Genomic DNA, 13,469 nt, shown 5'->3' on the forward strand with positions numbered 1-13,469 from the left:
ATGAAAACTGGTGATAATATAAGACTCACTGGATCAAGTCTAAAACCAGTATCACATTAGTAATAAGAAAGATTTAATACAACTGTAAGCCAACTGCTCTGCTACAACGTATATAGAGAATCATTTGGAAGCTCAAATCAGGGCATAGCTAGACATATGCTTTTAATTACCCATTTCACAAATTTACAAGTTTGAAATTTTTAGGAATTGCCCTTCTGTTTTCCTTGAAAAGCCTTATTTTCAACCAGATCATCTTGCTTATCATCCAAGAACCTACAGGTTAAGGCATATGGATTTGTTGATTTAGCCTCAAAATAGACTCGATCTTTTCTTTTTCTTAGGATTGCTTTTACTCTTCAGCAGTTTGAAACCTCAAAACATGAATTTATGTATTTGAGTACAAAACAGCAAGGCCAAATACTCTAGTCTCCAGCCATTCCAAGCAAACCTAAAAATTTTCTTAAGAACCCTAAATGCAACAAAGTATTAACAGACCATCAAACTATCAAGAAATGATTTCATATTACACCAATGTTTGCTGGACAAATAAATCACCATTAAATAAATTTAGGCATTACTATCAGCTTTTTTATGTACTACCTGTGTGACCGCCAGCAAGTCACAACCTTTAGGCATCATCTAATGGGCAAAATAAAGCCAATATTGACTTCCTTCTCATAATATTTTAATGATTAATGATGAAACAAAGCATTTACAATGTATTTATAAAGTAACATATATATATATATGACTGTTGGTAATATTCTTTATTTCAAATTATTTTATATCTGCACCTTCAGGGCAATGAGGGGACTAATAGTGATTTCACTGGCTTTGTAGAGCACTGTGTGTGTGTGTGTGTGTGTGTTCTGAATAAACACCATCTGATGATAATGCTAGTAGGTACTAAGTGAGAGAAAGATTTACTTTCAAATAATCTCCTGCACATCAGAAGGGTACAAGAAAGAGCGTGCACTCAAATTGAAAGTTGCCTTAAAAAACTAACATCATTCTAAGGTCCTATTCAGGCTGTGTAAGAAATCAGATTCTTATGTACACTGAGTTGCCGTACAGGGATACAAATGTTCCTTCGGCAGCAGCATCTACAACAGCAAAGGAAGGAGTTTCTACCATTTAGTTGTGTCACTGGCTGATTATTACACATCAGCGGTCACTTTTTTCTTTCTTTCAGTAGAAACAAGAAAACTGTGTTGTTTTAGTTTTAACTTTTGAGAATTTTAAGGCTCAGCTGCTAGACTATCTGGAAGATATACTTAGTTTAAGCAAGGTTTTTTTTTGTTTAAAATGATTGCTTTACACACCACAGAAATGGGAAGGAATCCTACTTTGGAATTAGACTGGCAAAGTATGTTGCAATCTGCTCTAAATTTTTCATTCTAAGGAGTCAGATGGTAAATTTTCATTTAATCACCAAACTGAGAGGATAATACGCAAGATAAAACACAGCTTCAAAATTTTACCTGTTGTTTCTGGTATGCAGTGTTAGGATTTATTTTGGACTCTAACAGTAGAGAACCTAGGAAACAGAAAAAGACATTCTATCATGTAATTGCAAAGCAGCAAAATTATATTCCCTTACATATACACATTACCTTTTCTGAACATTTGATGCGTATACAACTTCACTTAAGGAGATATTATTTTAAAAACAAGTTTAAATACAACAACTTGTAACCTAAGAAATGCTTGCTTTATACATGCTTACTTTTAACAAGACAGACATGATCATCTAAAGACTGAGGACCGGATGGTAACAGAAATCTAACAATTGATGAGCAGCACAAGGTAGTGAAACAGCATAGCATGAAGCCACGTGGTCTAGGTTTAAATCTCTGATATACAGCCTTACTTAGAGAAATACTTTAAAACACGCCAATTAAGCATTATAATAGAATCTGGTCTCTCTCTCAAGACTGAAAATGAGAATTCAAATGCAAAAGTCTGAAAACATCAAGGATATGATCTATTGCCCAAGCACATCCCCAAATTATGCTTCACCTTCAAAAAGTCTCATATTTCTGTTTCTTAATACAGGAAATACTACTCCATCTTCAAATAATCAGTTTATTTCTCACAGCAAGCTAAGCTGCACATTTGTTTTTTCCCTAATATAAGACTCATGCTTTGTGACAAAATAAAATTATATATATATATTTTTAAATAAAATGTTAAGACTAAACTTACACCTCTCCCCTCAACCAGTTCCAGTTTGTCCCCCAACGCGCTATCTAAAGACAAGTTCTGGCCCAAAATGCTCGAGGAGCAGTTTTCTCTGCAGCTGTCTCTCATCCAAAGCTTTCATTTCTTCTCATGTTACACTAACAGTTGGTTTACCCATTGCAAATAGTGGCTAGTCAGTTGAGAAAAGGGTGCTCTTAACAGTCCCAAATTTAATTAGTTTGCTTTTATATTAAAATTTCTTGACTAATTTTATGATAGTGTCCCCATGTTAGTGATTTACTGACCATTCACTACTATGTACTCATAACAGTGCTAAGTGATACTGAATATAGTAAGATATCAGCATTTACCAAGTTGTGATGACAATTTTCAAACATTCTGTGCATGTGAACAGCTTCCCACTTCACTTGAATCCTCTCACTACGTCTAGCATAGGTGAACTGCTCAACCCCAAATCTGTCTCTTATCCTTTCTGTACTTAAGGTAACTAAACAGTCTCCATCTTTTTCCCACCTATACCCCCAAAACCATTTCTTCAGGCTCTTTTCATTATTTTTCGCTCACTGAGGTCAGACAAATATTCTCACATTCTAGAGGAAACTGCTTAATGTTCGTCCTCTTTTTCCAACTTTTGCCAGAATAATCAAAATAAAATTTCCAGTACCCCTTCAATTTTCTTTATGCACAATTATTGGATTTTTATTTTGGTAATTACTAAGAGTTGTCTATTGATACATTCATAACAAGAAAAAACAGCAAGTGAATTAACTCAGTATCTAGAGTCCTTTAATAAAAGTCTCCAACTATCTTTATTATTTCTTCATTGTTTTAACTACTAGAACAAAAATTGCATTGTATTATTTCCCAATGAAACCAAAGAGTATGTCAGGTACATTATGGATTAAACTTACTTTTTAAAGACAAGTTGTAGCATATAATTATACTCAAAACATGCTTTCTATGAGAAAATACATTCCAAAAAACCTACTTTGAAATATATCATATCCTCAAAAACAAGCCATTTCTTGAAAACTACATAAATAAGATAGAGTGAAACAACTGGATTACTTTATATTTCAGAAGATGCAAGAGGTCTAGTGCCATAGAATCAAACTGAGTAAGAATGCCTCTTTAAAAAAGTTAAAGGGGACAAAAGCACAACCTACCCAAAAGAAAAAAAACTGGCTATCATTGATAAATGACAACTGGACATAATCAAAATTAAAAACTTCTGTGCTACAAATAATACCATCAAGAATGTGAAAAGACAACCCACAAAACAGGAGAAATTATTTGGAAATCATATATCTGATAAGCAACTTATATCCAGAACTCTTACAACTCAATATAACAAGACAACGCAATTTAAAAATGGGTAATGGATATGAATAGACATTTCTCCAAAGAAGATATACAAATAGACAATAAATATATGAAAAGATGTTCAATGTCATTAGTCAATAAGAAAATGCAAATCAAAACTACAAATAAGAAACCATTTCACACTAGCTAGGATGCCTATAATCAAAGACAGACAATAACAAGTGTTGGTAACCACGTGGAGAAATGGGAACCCTCATATTTTGCTTGTGGGCATATAAAAAGGCATCCACTTTGGAAAAACAGTTTGGCAGTTCCTCAAAGTTAGAGTTACCAGCAATTCCACTCCTAGGTATATACCCAAGAGAAATGAAAACATATGCTCATACACAGCAGCATTATTCATAATAGCAAAATGTGGAAATGATCCAGATGTCCAAAAGCTGATGAATGGATAAATAAAATGAATTATTAAGCTATAAAAAGAAATGAAGTTCTGATACATGCTATAACATGGATAAACCTTGAAAACATTATAAGCAAAAGAAACCAGTCACAAAAGACCACATACTGTATGACTGCATTTATATGAAACGTCCAGAACATGCAAATCTACAGAAAGATTTGTAGATTAGTGGTTGTTTTGGGCTAGGAGGTAGGGGAAGTGAATGGGTAGTGACTGCTAACGGGTACATGATTTCTTTTAGAAAGGGCAAAATATTCTAAAATTAGATTGCAGTAATGGTTGCATAACCCTGTCAATATACTAAAATACACTGAATTATACACTTTGGATGAATTATATGGCATGTGAATGCTACTAAAAAAAGTTAAAGTGTAAATATGCATACAACAGAATACCATATAGCAATGCTAATGACTGAACCAAACATTTGTGAATGCAACGACATTTATGAATCATACAAACATGAACGAAAGCCTCAGACAAAAGTATATACCATATAATTCCATTTATATAAATTCAAAAGGTGGGAAAAAATCTATGGTGCTACTGGTTAAGTTAGCAGTTGTGGGAGTGGGGAGGGGAGTGGGAGAAGGGAAGATAATGACTGAAAAGGGACAAGGAGGAGGAGTCCAGGGTGGTGGTTACATTGTTTCTTCATCTGTGTGCTGGTTATTCTGTGAAAACTCACCAAGCTGAATATTTGTGTACTTTTTTGATGTATTGTACTGCACAAGTTTTTTAAAAAGTTTAAGAGAAAGGGTAAACAACACATGGCACAGGGGGGCTGGAGTTATCACTTCAAGTTGTGCTTTCAAGAAACAGACCTGACCTGGTAGCTGCTAAAACAAAACAAAAAACCCACAATGGTCTAACTATTATTTTTCGAGTACCAGACCCTTCTGCATTGCTTCAAAACTTTCTCAGTGGTGTTACATGGTCAGGGTAATTAGAAAGGAAAAATAACAAGGTGAAAGTCTGAAATGTTCCCTCCCCAAACTCTGACTAAGGCAAGAATTAGGCACATGCTGGAGGCTTCTGGTGTTGGGAAGTTTTTCTTTTTTTCTGGGCCATTCAAGATGTTAGGGGGAAGTATCTCTCCTGAAACCCATTTCAGCCATATCCCATGGCTTTGGTCTAAGATGCCACTTTAGGAAGTCCAGCTCTGGTCCTCAAATACCATGTTCCCTAAGAGAGATCAGTAGGCTGTAGAAGCTGGAAGATGGGAAACAGTCTTTCAGTTTGGGACTTAAGTGAGATAATAATGAAAAGATACATTTCCGGTTTATTTCTACTCCATCTATTAGGTTCCCCACCCCATCTCTTAGGTTCTATTAGATCAAGCTATGAGGACTACTCCAATCAACTGAAAAAGATCCAGCTGAATGTCAATATGTATTAACACAATCCTTCCCCCCAAGTTTATTTGTATCAGTTGCTATAGTTACAGTACCGGGAACAGTAATTCCATCCTAGTAATATGTGGGTATAAATGGGGCTGTAGAGTTCAAGTGTAGGTGAGAGGCATTTATCATGGTAGCAGTCAACAGGGGAGAAATGAAGATGACAATCCTTCGTAGGAGATCTTAAGCAACATCAGGGGAGGCAGAGAAGGTTCTCATTAAAGGGAACACATGCTTTTGATAAGAGGAAGGTGGAGTATATCTTAATAACTGAAGCACATATGCAAGACAGCCTCCCGCCCCAACTTATCTGAGAAACATATTCATCCTCTCCAATGAAATAGACACCCTTATCCCCCAAGAATTATTCACTCTCACCCTCCCCATGACACCTCCTTCTCACACATGTGAAAAGACACTGTGTCACACAGACCAGAGAAAGATAAGCCTACACAGCAAACCCCAATATCAAGACTTGAGAAAGGTCTTACCACTTCCACCCTGAACAACTGAGAAGGAAACATGGAGACACAAAGAAAAATCAAGAGTGATCAAGCTAAGGAGAATGCATCAATACATGCAATTAAATTTGTCATCGCAGAATCTATCATTCAAACCACTAAGCAAAATCAACCATCCTCAGTGGAATGAAAGAGCACTGTAAGTGCACAGTAAATGCTCTTCAGAGTCCCTTCCAAGGAAGTTCTGATAGGTCTACAAGTCCATATTTGCACATACACTTCTTCAAAAAATAGAGTTTTTAATTCTCAGTTACTATCTATCACCAAGACTGAAAATCAGCACAACTTTTTTGGAGGGTCATTTATCTTTACCTACACCAAGCTTTTAAACACATAGTACTCTTTGGTCCAACAATTCTTCTTCTAGGAAATTATCTTACATCCTCACATAGGTGCCAAATACATGAATAAAGACATCAGTGGCAGTTTTTTAATGGTAAAAAAAACTAGAAACAGTCTCTATGCCAGCTGTTCTCAAAGTGTGGGAAGCTCCAGGGGTATGGAAAATCAAAACTGTTTTCATAATATTACTAAGAGGTTATTTGCCTTTTCACTCTTATTTCTCTCACAATGTCTACACTGACATTGCAACAGATTGAATGCAGAAGCCGATGAGAATCCTACTTTATTAAAAAATTAAACCAGACATTAAGAAGATTTATAAAAATCTAAAACAATGACACTCTTCTCACTAAATTCCTGTTTTAGAAAAGCCTTTTAAAGTCTTTGTTGTAATTTCTAATATACTAATTATCAATAGGTACAACCCACATAAACAAAAGTTTTGGGGATCCTCAATCTTAAGAAGATAAAGGTATCCTAGGAAAAAAGTTTGAGAAATAACTACTCTATGCCACCAACAGTCTAGAGTGAATTAAATATATACAGTGAATAGTATGCCACTTTTAAATGAGATAGATCTGTGTACCCTGACACAAATAGATACCCCAAATATACTGATAAAAAGGAGGTCTGTACACTCAGGAAATAGGGAAACAACGGTATGGGAGAGGAGATGCCACTCAGAACATCACAAGAGAACTGCAGGTAGAAGCTATCAAACACTGATAGCAAGAAAAAGTGATAATAAAATAGTACAATTACGAGTATAAATAATTAGGTCATTAAAAATATTCCCTCCCTGCTGCATGACATCTTGATTCTTCCTGTAAAATGAAACGTGAGGGCTCTTCTTGTATCCTGCTGCCAATCCCCAACACACCTCTATCAAAACCAAAACCCCTCCAGGGAGGGAGGTGAGGGTTGTCGGTGGTGCAGTGAAGTTATCGTTAGAAGAGAGTTTAAATCAGAGGAGTCAAAATTAGTGCCTGCAGCCTAGATACATGGGTGAGAAATGGGCATCAGATTTTGATTCCTAGTCTAACAAACATATTCATACACTGAATTCATGCAAATACTTTAAAATGGAAAGACTTTACATTTAAGAAAATCTAGATTTCTGGCTGGATACATGAAAAAAGACCACAAAAACTAAACTATCCATTCAAAGAATCAATACACCAAGACTTATGGTTAGAAAAAATATCATCTCATAGGGTTGCTGTAAGTATTAACTGAAAATTTATATTAAAATGCCTACCCAGTATCTGCACATAACCAGCACTCAATATTTCTTTTTTTAGGTCATGATCAGAATATCATTTAACTAGCATCACTGTACTGTTGAATAGCAGGAAAATTAGTATTGATGATGATGATCCAGACCAACATTACAAATGAAAGGTTAACCAACACAGGTTCATTACACTGCTTAAAAAACATTCTAGTATATAATATTTAGGAAACAGTCCATGAAAATTGTCGAGATTTTTACTCTTCTGGTACACAGTTTTATTTAATTGGAAAATTCACTTGTTTAGATATCATTTCCTTTCACTGGAGAAATGAGATATAGAAAGTTTCTGTAACTTTTATGGCTCTATTTTCAATATCAACCAACCAACCAACCAGATTCAGGTAGTATGGGAGTATCTGGTTCCGGGTTAAGAAACAGGTCAAGGACTTAGTTCACATTTGGATAATACTTAAAGATTTCAGAAAGAATAGCTCCAGCTCTGTCACTCTCGACAGTTTAACCTCTAGGTTGAAGGCTCAAGGCTAGGGGCAGGGGCTTAGGTGCACGCTTCATTAGTAGGAAGAAAATGCCATCAAAAATGAGAAAACGGGAGTCCAAAATCTCATCCGGATAGGAGACTGGAGTATGCTTTCAAACAAGAGCAGTTCTGTGTTCCAAGTCTCTTCCAATTTTGTGGCCCAGAGATTACACATGGCATTTAAAAACTCAAATGAAGACTCATGGGGAAAAAATTACATTAAAAGGTTCCACACCTGTGGTCAAGCTTTCAGTACACTCCAGCCCCATCAGCTATACCCAATGTAGCCGATGGCCCTAAAAATTCAGAAGTAATCACATGCAACAGATGATAAATAAGGGTCCAGTTACCTTAGGCCCATTAATTTTCTACAAAGTAGGTCTACACAAAAAACAAAGTGTTTAAATCCACTTTTCAAAGTGAAATGTTTCTCCCAGTACTGACACTGAGCTCTTTTTGCTGGCTAAATCTGGAAAGCTTACTGTATGCAAGATTCTATACTACTTACTGATTTATAAGAATAGCAATAATAAAACAGCTAATGCCATCTCTACTCATTTCTCTCACCACAGCCGCCAAAAGAAAACAAAACAGACCTCCCCACCGGAAGCGTTCAGACCTCCTTTTGTAACTACAGCAGGGGTAGAGGCAGATCTACCTACAACCAAGTTCTACCAAGAGGCAGAAGCCCAGCATTCCAGTTCTTACCACCAGCTAGCAGTGCTACCTTGATCAAAACATGTCCCCACGCCTCATTTTCTTCATGCCTCCAATAACAGTGAGAACTTAACTTCCTAACTCTCAAACAGGCAACTCAGATAACAGATAAAACTATTCCGAAATGTAAAAAACACTTTATAAAACTTATGTTAAAAACCAAATAGAACACTATTCTTGATACCTGGCAAGTAATCAAGAATAGAGTATGGATATGATTTTTATGTTCAAAGACAGTCATCAGTGTGCAGAGAAATTCTAATTTCTTTACTTGATCAATCCTAAAATTGGCAGGTGGAGGTGGTAAAACCCACAATGGAGAAAAGCAGTAGAACAACTTGAACATAAAGTGAGAGCATGTAAGGGATGTCATTATCATCCTAACTTCAGCACGTTAACAGGTACAGCATAAGCTGAAAGGAGAAAAAATAATACTAAGTAATCTTTATCGGAAGATGGAAGTTTGCAGGTACACAGCTACAATCAAATGTGAGAAATGAGATAATCTATTTTCATTAAAGAAAAGGCTATGTTCCTACACATTTTACCAGTAGGAACCTATCAAATAAGGATGCAATGCAGAAAATGGGCTCAGTAGCTCGGTGGGATATCTCTCTCTTCCAAGGCAAGCTAGGCTACAGATGTGCCAGGCCCCAGCTTCAGAGGGGAAGGGCGTACTTACCCAGACAGACGTGCCCTCTAACAGGGCAGCCACAAGTACTTCCATTCAGAAATTGCCTTCCTGATTTTCAGGTAAGTGTGTAAGTTCCCCTAACAAGATACATGACTCATTTTATGGAAAATCAAAAATACCTTCCATTTTGCTTATCCCAATAAAAAGGCAATTCTCAATTATCCTATAAAGGAGAATAGAGGATGCACACAATAATGGATAACCCAAACTAGCAGTCAATACAAAAGCTCCCATGTGTGGCTTGGAGATAAACTATACTTTTAAATATCTTTAGCCTAAAAATTGTTTTCATTTTCTTTGAAATAAACCTTCAGTCTAAGTATAAAGCAGCAAATGCCAGTAGACAGCAATATGGGAGTTTAAAACACACTGTAAACACAATCATAATAATTAAATAACTGACAGTCCTAGTTCCAAGCCAGGCTAGATATCTCACTCAAATCCAGACACCCTTCCCCCACCCCAGCCTGAACAATTACCGTGCTTCGTAACCTAGCTGTGTGATCTTCAGTTACTTAGCTCTCTGGGCCTCAGTTTCCCCCATCGTAAAATACAGCTAATAATAGTGCCTACACCACCAGATGCAACTAAACAGTCTCTGGCACATGGTAGGGACTCAGTAACTATTTGACTATTATTTCTAATAGGAGTTTTTCTGTTAGAAAAAACATTAATCATCAAACTAAAGATTATCTACAACAATATTTCAGAAGTATCCTGGAATTTCCTAAGCCCACTCTTTGGATTTAGTTTTCCTTACAACTTAAATTTAACAAGGGCACACAGTTAATTTATTCAGCTCTTTCATTACATAAAAATTAAAGCCATTTTGCTTTAACCATTGGGGCTATTTCCAAAGTGGTAAAAAATAAAAATGGGAAAGAAACATTCCTATATTACTATTTTAGAAGAGTATGATTCCCTGTGATAGTATGACATTAAGACGTAATGCTTAAAACTCTAAATAAAGGACTTTGTATAGTAAGTTCAATTAAACACATGATGTGAAGGTTTACATGTTTTAATTATGAGACTTCAAAGAACTGATCTCAAGTCTACCTGCTTTCATTTCAAAAGAAGTTAAATGAACCTACACACAAAGCCTACACTTTCCAACTCACTATGTAAAAAGTTTCCCAAACATACAGAGAGGTACAGATTACTCGGTTACTATTTGATAGTCGTATACACAAACCCACTAACACTTGACATTCAAACTTGTAATTTAAGAGTCAAATAATATGCCTCAGAAAAATGTACCCAATGTATTCAAACCCTTTAAGTGCCTCCAAAAGGAAATAATTTTTCTCCAGGTTTAAGTTATTTTGGGAGGCCTTATAGAGATAACCTGTGGGCAATATACCTCAATTACCATTTTTCAACTCAAACTGAAAATCAACATCCCTAGAGTCTTCAATTACACAAGAGTGAATCTTGTTTGTTTTTCATGGAACTGGACTTCTGCGTAGAGTCCAATTAAAATTCACTGAGTGAGTCTGTGATAATTCAGATACAGAACTACAATCATCATAAACTAAAATAACTACTGTTAAATTACAGACTAATGTAACAAGACAGGTCTTCAAACACAGAAAAAACAATCTGAAAGTAGTTTTACCCGACGTGAACTTTTTAAGTGAAATTCAGGGTATGCCACGGAGAGAAGTGGCAATCCCATAAATCTTTAAAAACGTGAAACACCTATTTTTAAAACAACTCGATCTTTGAACCTTGAGGGCTCTTTCGAAATATATGAATCGTCCCCACTGTTAACTGAACCAAATTATGAATATACGTTCAAACAATCAAAAAGCTCGCATACAATGATTCCCAACTTACAACAAGTTTACACAGTGAAACTACACACAAAATCCTGCATTACAGTGAAAAAGACAACCGACACTGGGAAACAACACGGATCTATGTTCTCTGCCGAGCGTGGAGTTGCCAGATCCGTGAACCAGTGCTGCCAACCTGCAACAGGATCAGAAAGATGTAGCAAAGAAGAGGTTTTTTTTAAAAAAAGAAGAAAAAGCACCGCAAAACGTTCTCCGAAGGGCGACCCAGCCAGGAACTTTCTAAGCTCCGAGAAAAGTTTCGTGCCTGCTTTCCAGATGGGTGAACTAAGGCCGGAGATCGGGTTAATCAGTGCCTTTCTCAAGGTCACTCTAGTGCGAAGGCACACTCGCGGTCCCGGGTCCCCGGCCTCGCCACGCTCCCCGGCGGCACAGCTCGGACCCGAATGAGACCCGGCGCTCGCAAACAGGAAGCCTTTCAAGCGCTCCCCGCGCAGCTCCGGGGGGACCGGGTGCCGGCGGCCCGCCCTCCCCCGAGGCGGCAGCCGCCCCCTCCGTCCTTCGGGAGGGGTCCCCCAAGAACCAGGGAGGCGACCCGGAGCCGTGGGGGAGCGGGGGTCCCGCCGCGAGGGGCCCCACTCACCGTCGCTCTCGGCCCTGACAAGCAGGGACATGCCCTTCAGCCGCTCCACGTAGCCGGACGACACATGCCCGGTGCCCCGGTCGTCCCACTGCCGGTCCTCGTTGAGCGTGTAGACCTTCACCCGCCGCCGGGTGTCGGTCATCGTGCCGCCCGGGGCCGGGGCGCAGGCCCCGCCGAGTCGCCCGCGAAGGGAGTCCGGGGCGAGCGGGCGGCCGAGCGCCGCGACGGGAGGACGCCTGCAAGCGGGGAGCCCCTGGCCTCACTGCCGCCGCTGGCCGCGGGGCCGCGCCGCCGCCCGCATGGCCCGCTCCGGGCCCGAGCCCTGGGCCGCCGCCTCGCCGCGCCGCCGCTCCTCGGCGCTATTGTCCGCGCCCGCCGAGCCCGGCCGCCGACGGGGCCGCACAGCGCTTCGCGGCCGCCCGCGCCGCCGCGGGAGGAAGTCGGGGCGCCGGTCACTGCTCCGCTCCCGCCTCCGCCATGACCGCCGCGAAGCCGCTTCCCGCGCCGCCGCCGCCTCCTCAGGCCGCCGCCGCCATGTTTTCCTCCCTTCTACCTGGCCCTGCAGCCGCAGCCCGCGGCTCCGCTTCGCTCCCCCGCTTCCAACGGCCGAGGCCGACGGGCGCCTGCGCCTGCTGCCGCTGCCACCACTGCACGGGAGACTCCGAGAGCCCCCGGCGCCCGAGCGCTCCGGGCTCCTGGACGTGCCTTTCCCTTCGGCGCTGCCGCCGCCTCTTCCGTCTTCCTCACAGAGCCAAAGCCGCCGCCATCTTGGCTCGCCCTCAATAGCGGCGCGCGGGGCCACCCAGGCAGCAGCTGCAGGGGCGGCCCGTTGGCCCCACCATTTAAAGAGACAGGAACGAGGCCGGGAGCCTAGCTGCGGCGGAGGCCTCGGACGGAGGCGGGAGGCGGGCGCCGAGCTGCCGAGGTGGCGGGAACGCAGGGAGCGGAGGAGGCGGAACGCTGGTCGCGCCGGTGACGGCCCGGGGCTCCCTCGCGCTCCCTCCACGCACCGTCGTGCGAGCGCGGGGCGGCGTGTGCGTCCGTCGCGCCCTGTGTTCGTCATCACCCCCGCTCGGGGATTCGGAAGGGGCGTGGAGCCCGCTTCCGAGGCCGGCCGGCCGGCTGTCTGGCCGCCGGGCGCTGGCGTGTGGGGCTTGGAGTCCGGCCGCCGCTGCCGCTGCCCTGCAGGCGCCGGGCCGCTTCGGCCTGGGCTCCCCCGCCTCCGGGAGGGTCCTCTCCGGGCCGCCTTTGGGGCTGGACTGGCCTCCGGAGCCTCGCGGACTTCAGGCGGTTCTCCTTTGGGTGAAATTGCAAAGCTTACGGGAAAGGCCACCGGTTTGGGCCGCGAGGTCAGCCTCAGGTCTTGGGAGGTGCCATGGGGCATGGATGCGGCGAGTCTAGAAACTTGGGACAGTTTTCGTTTTCTGGACCTGGGACCAAGCCCAGAAAGTGACAAGTCTGAAACCTCACCGTACAGTCCAGCAGCTACCTCCATTCTTTCATCAGAACTATTATTTTTCTAGCCCTCAATGTTCCAGAAAGAACTTGAGGGGCTTACAAGAACAGATCCGATACTGTATAATCCGGATGAGTAAT

At 41.2% G+C, this 13,469-nt stretch overlaps 1 protein-coding gene across 3 annotated transcripts in view; it reads right to left on the reverse strand.

Moving 5' to 3' along the window:
- PPP4R3A (protein phosphatase 4 regulatory subunit 3A) overlaps window positions 1–12,015 on the reverse strand; it is a 37,255-nt gene extending 25,240 nt beyond the window's left edge. For all 3 annotated transcript variants that reach the window (XM_070514207.1, XM_014832083.3, XM_014832082.3), the window contains exons 1-2: window positions 11,874–12,015; window positions 1,482–1,537 (exon numbers count right to left, since the gene is read on the reverse strand). In XM_070514207.1, coding sequence (XP_070370308.1) covers window positions 1,482–1,537; window positions 11,874–12,015 — 198 coding nt within the window. The remainder of the gene's footprint in view (window positions 1–1,481; window positions 1,538–11,873) is intronic.
- Window positions 12,016–13,469: the final 1,454 nt, after the last annotated feature.

The sequence above is a fragment of the Equus asinus genome, chromosome 7 (assembly GCF_041296235.1).
Source record: "Equus asinus isolate D_3611 breed Donkey chromosome 7, EquAss-T2T_v2, whole genome shotgun sequence".
Lineage (NCBI taxonomy): Eukaryota > Metazoa > Chordata > Mammalia > Perissodactyla > Equidae > Equus > Equus asinus.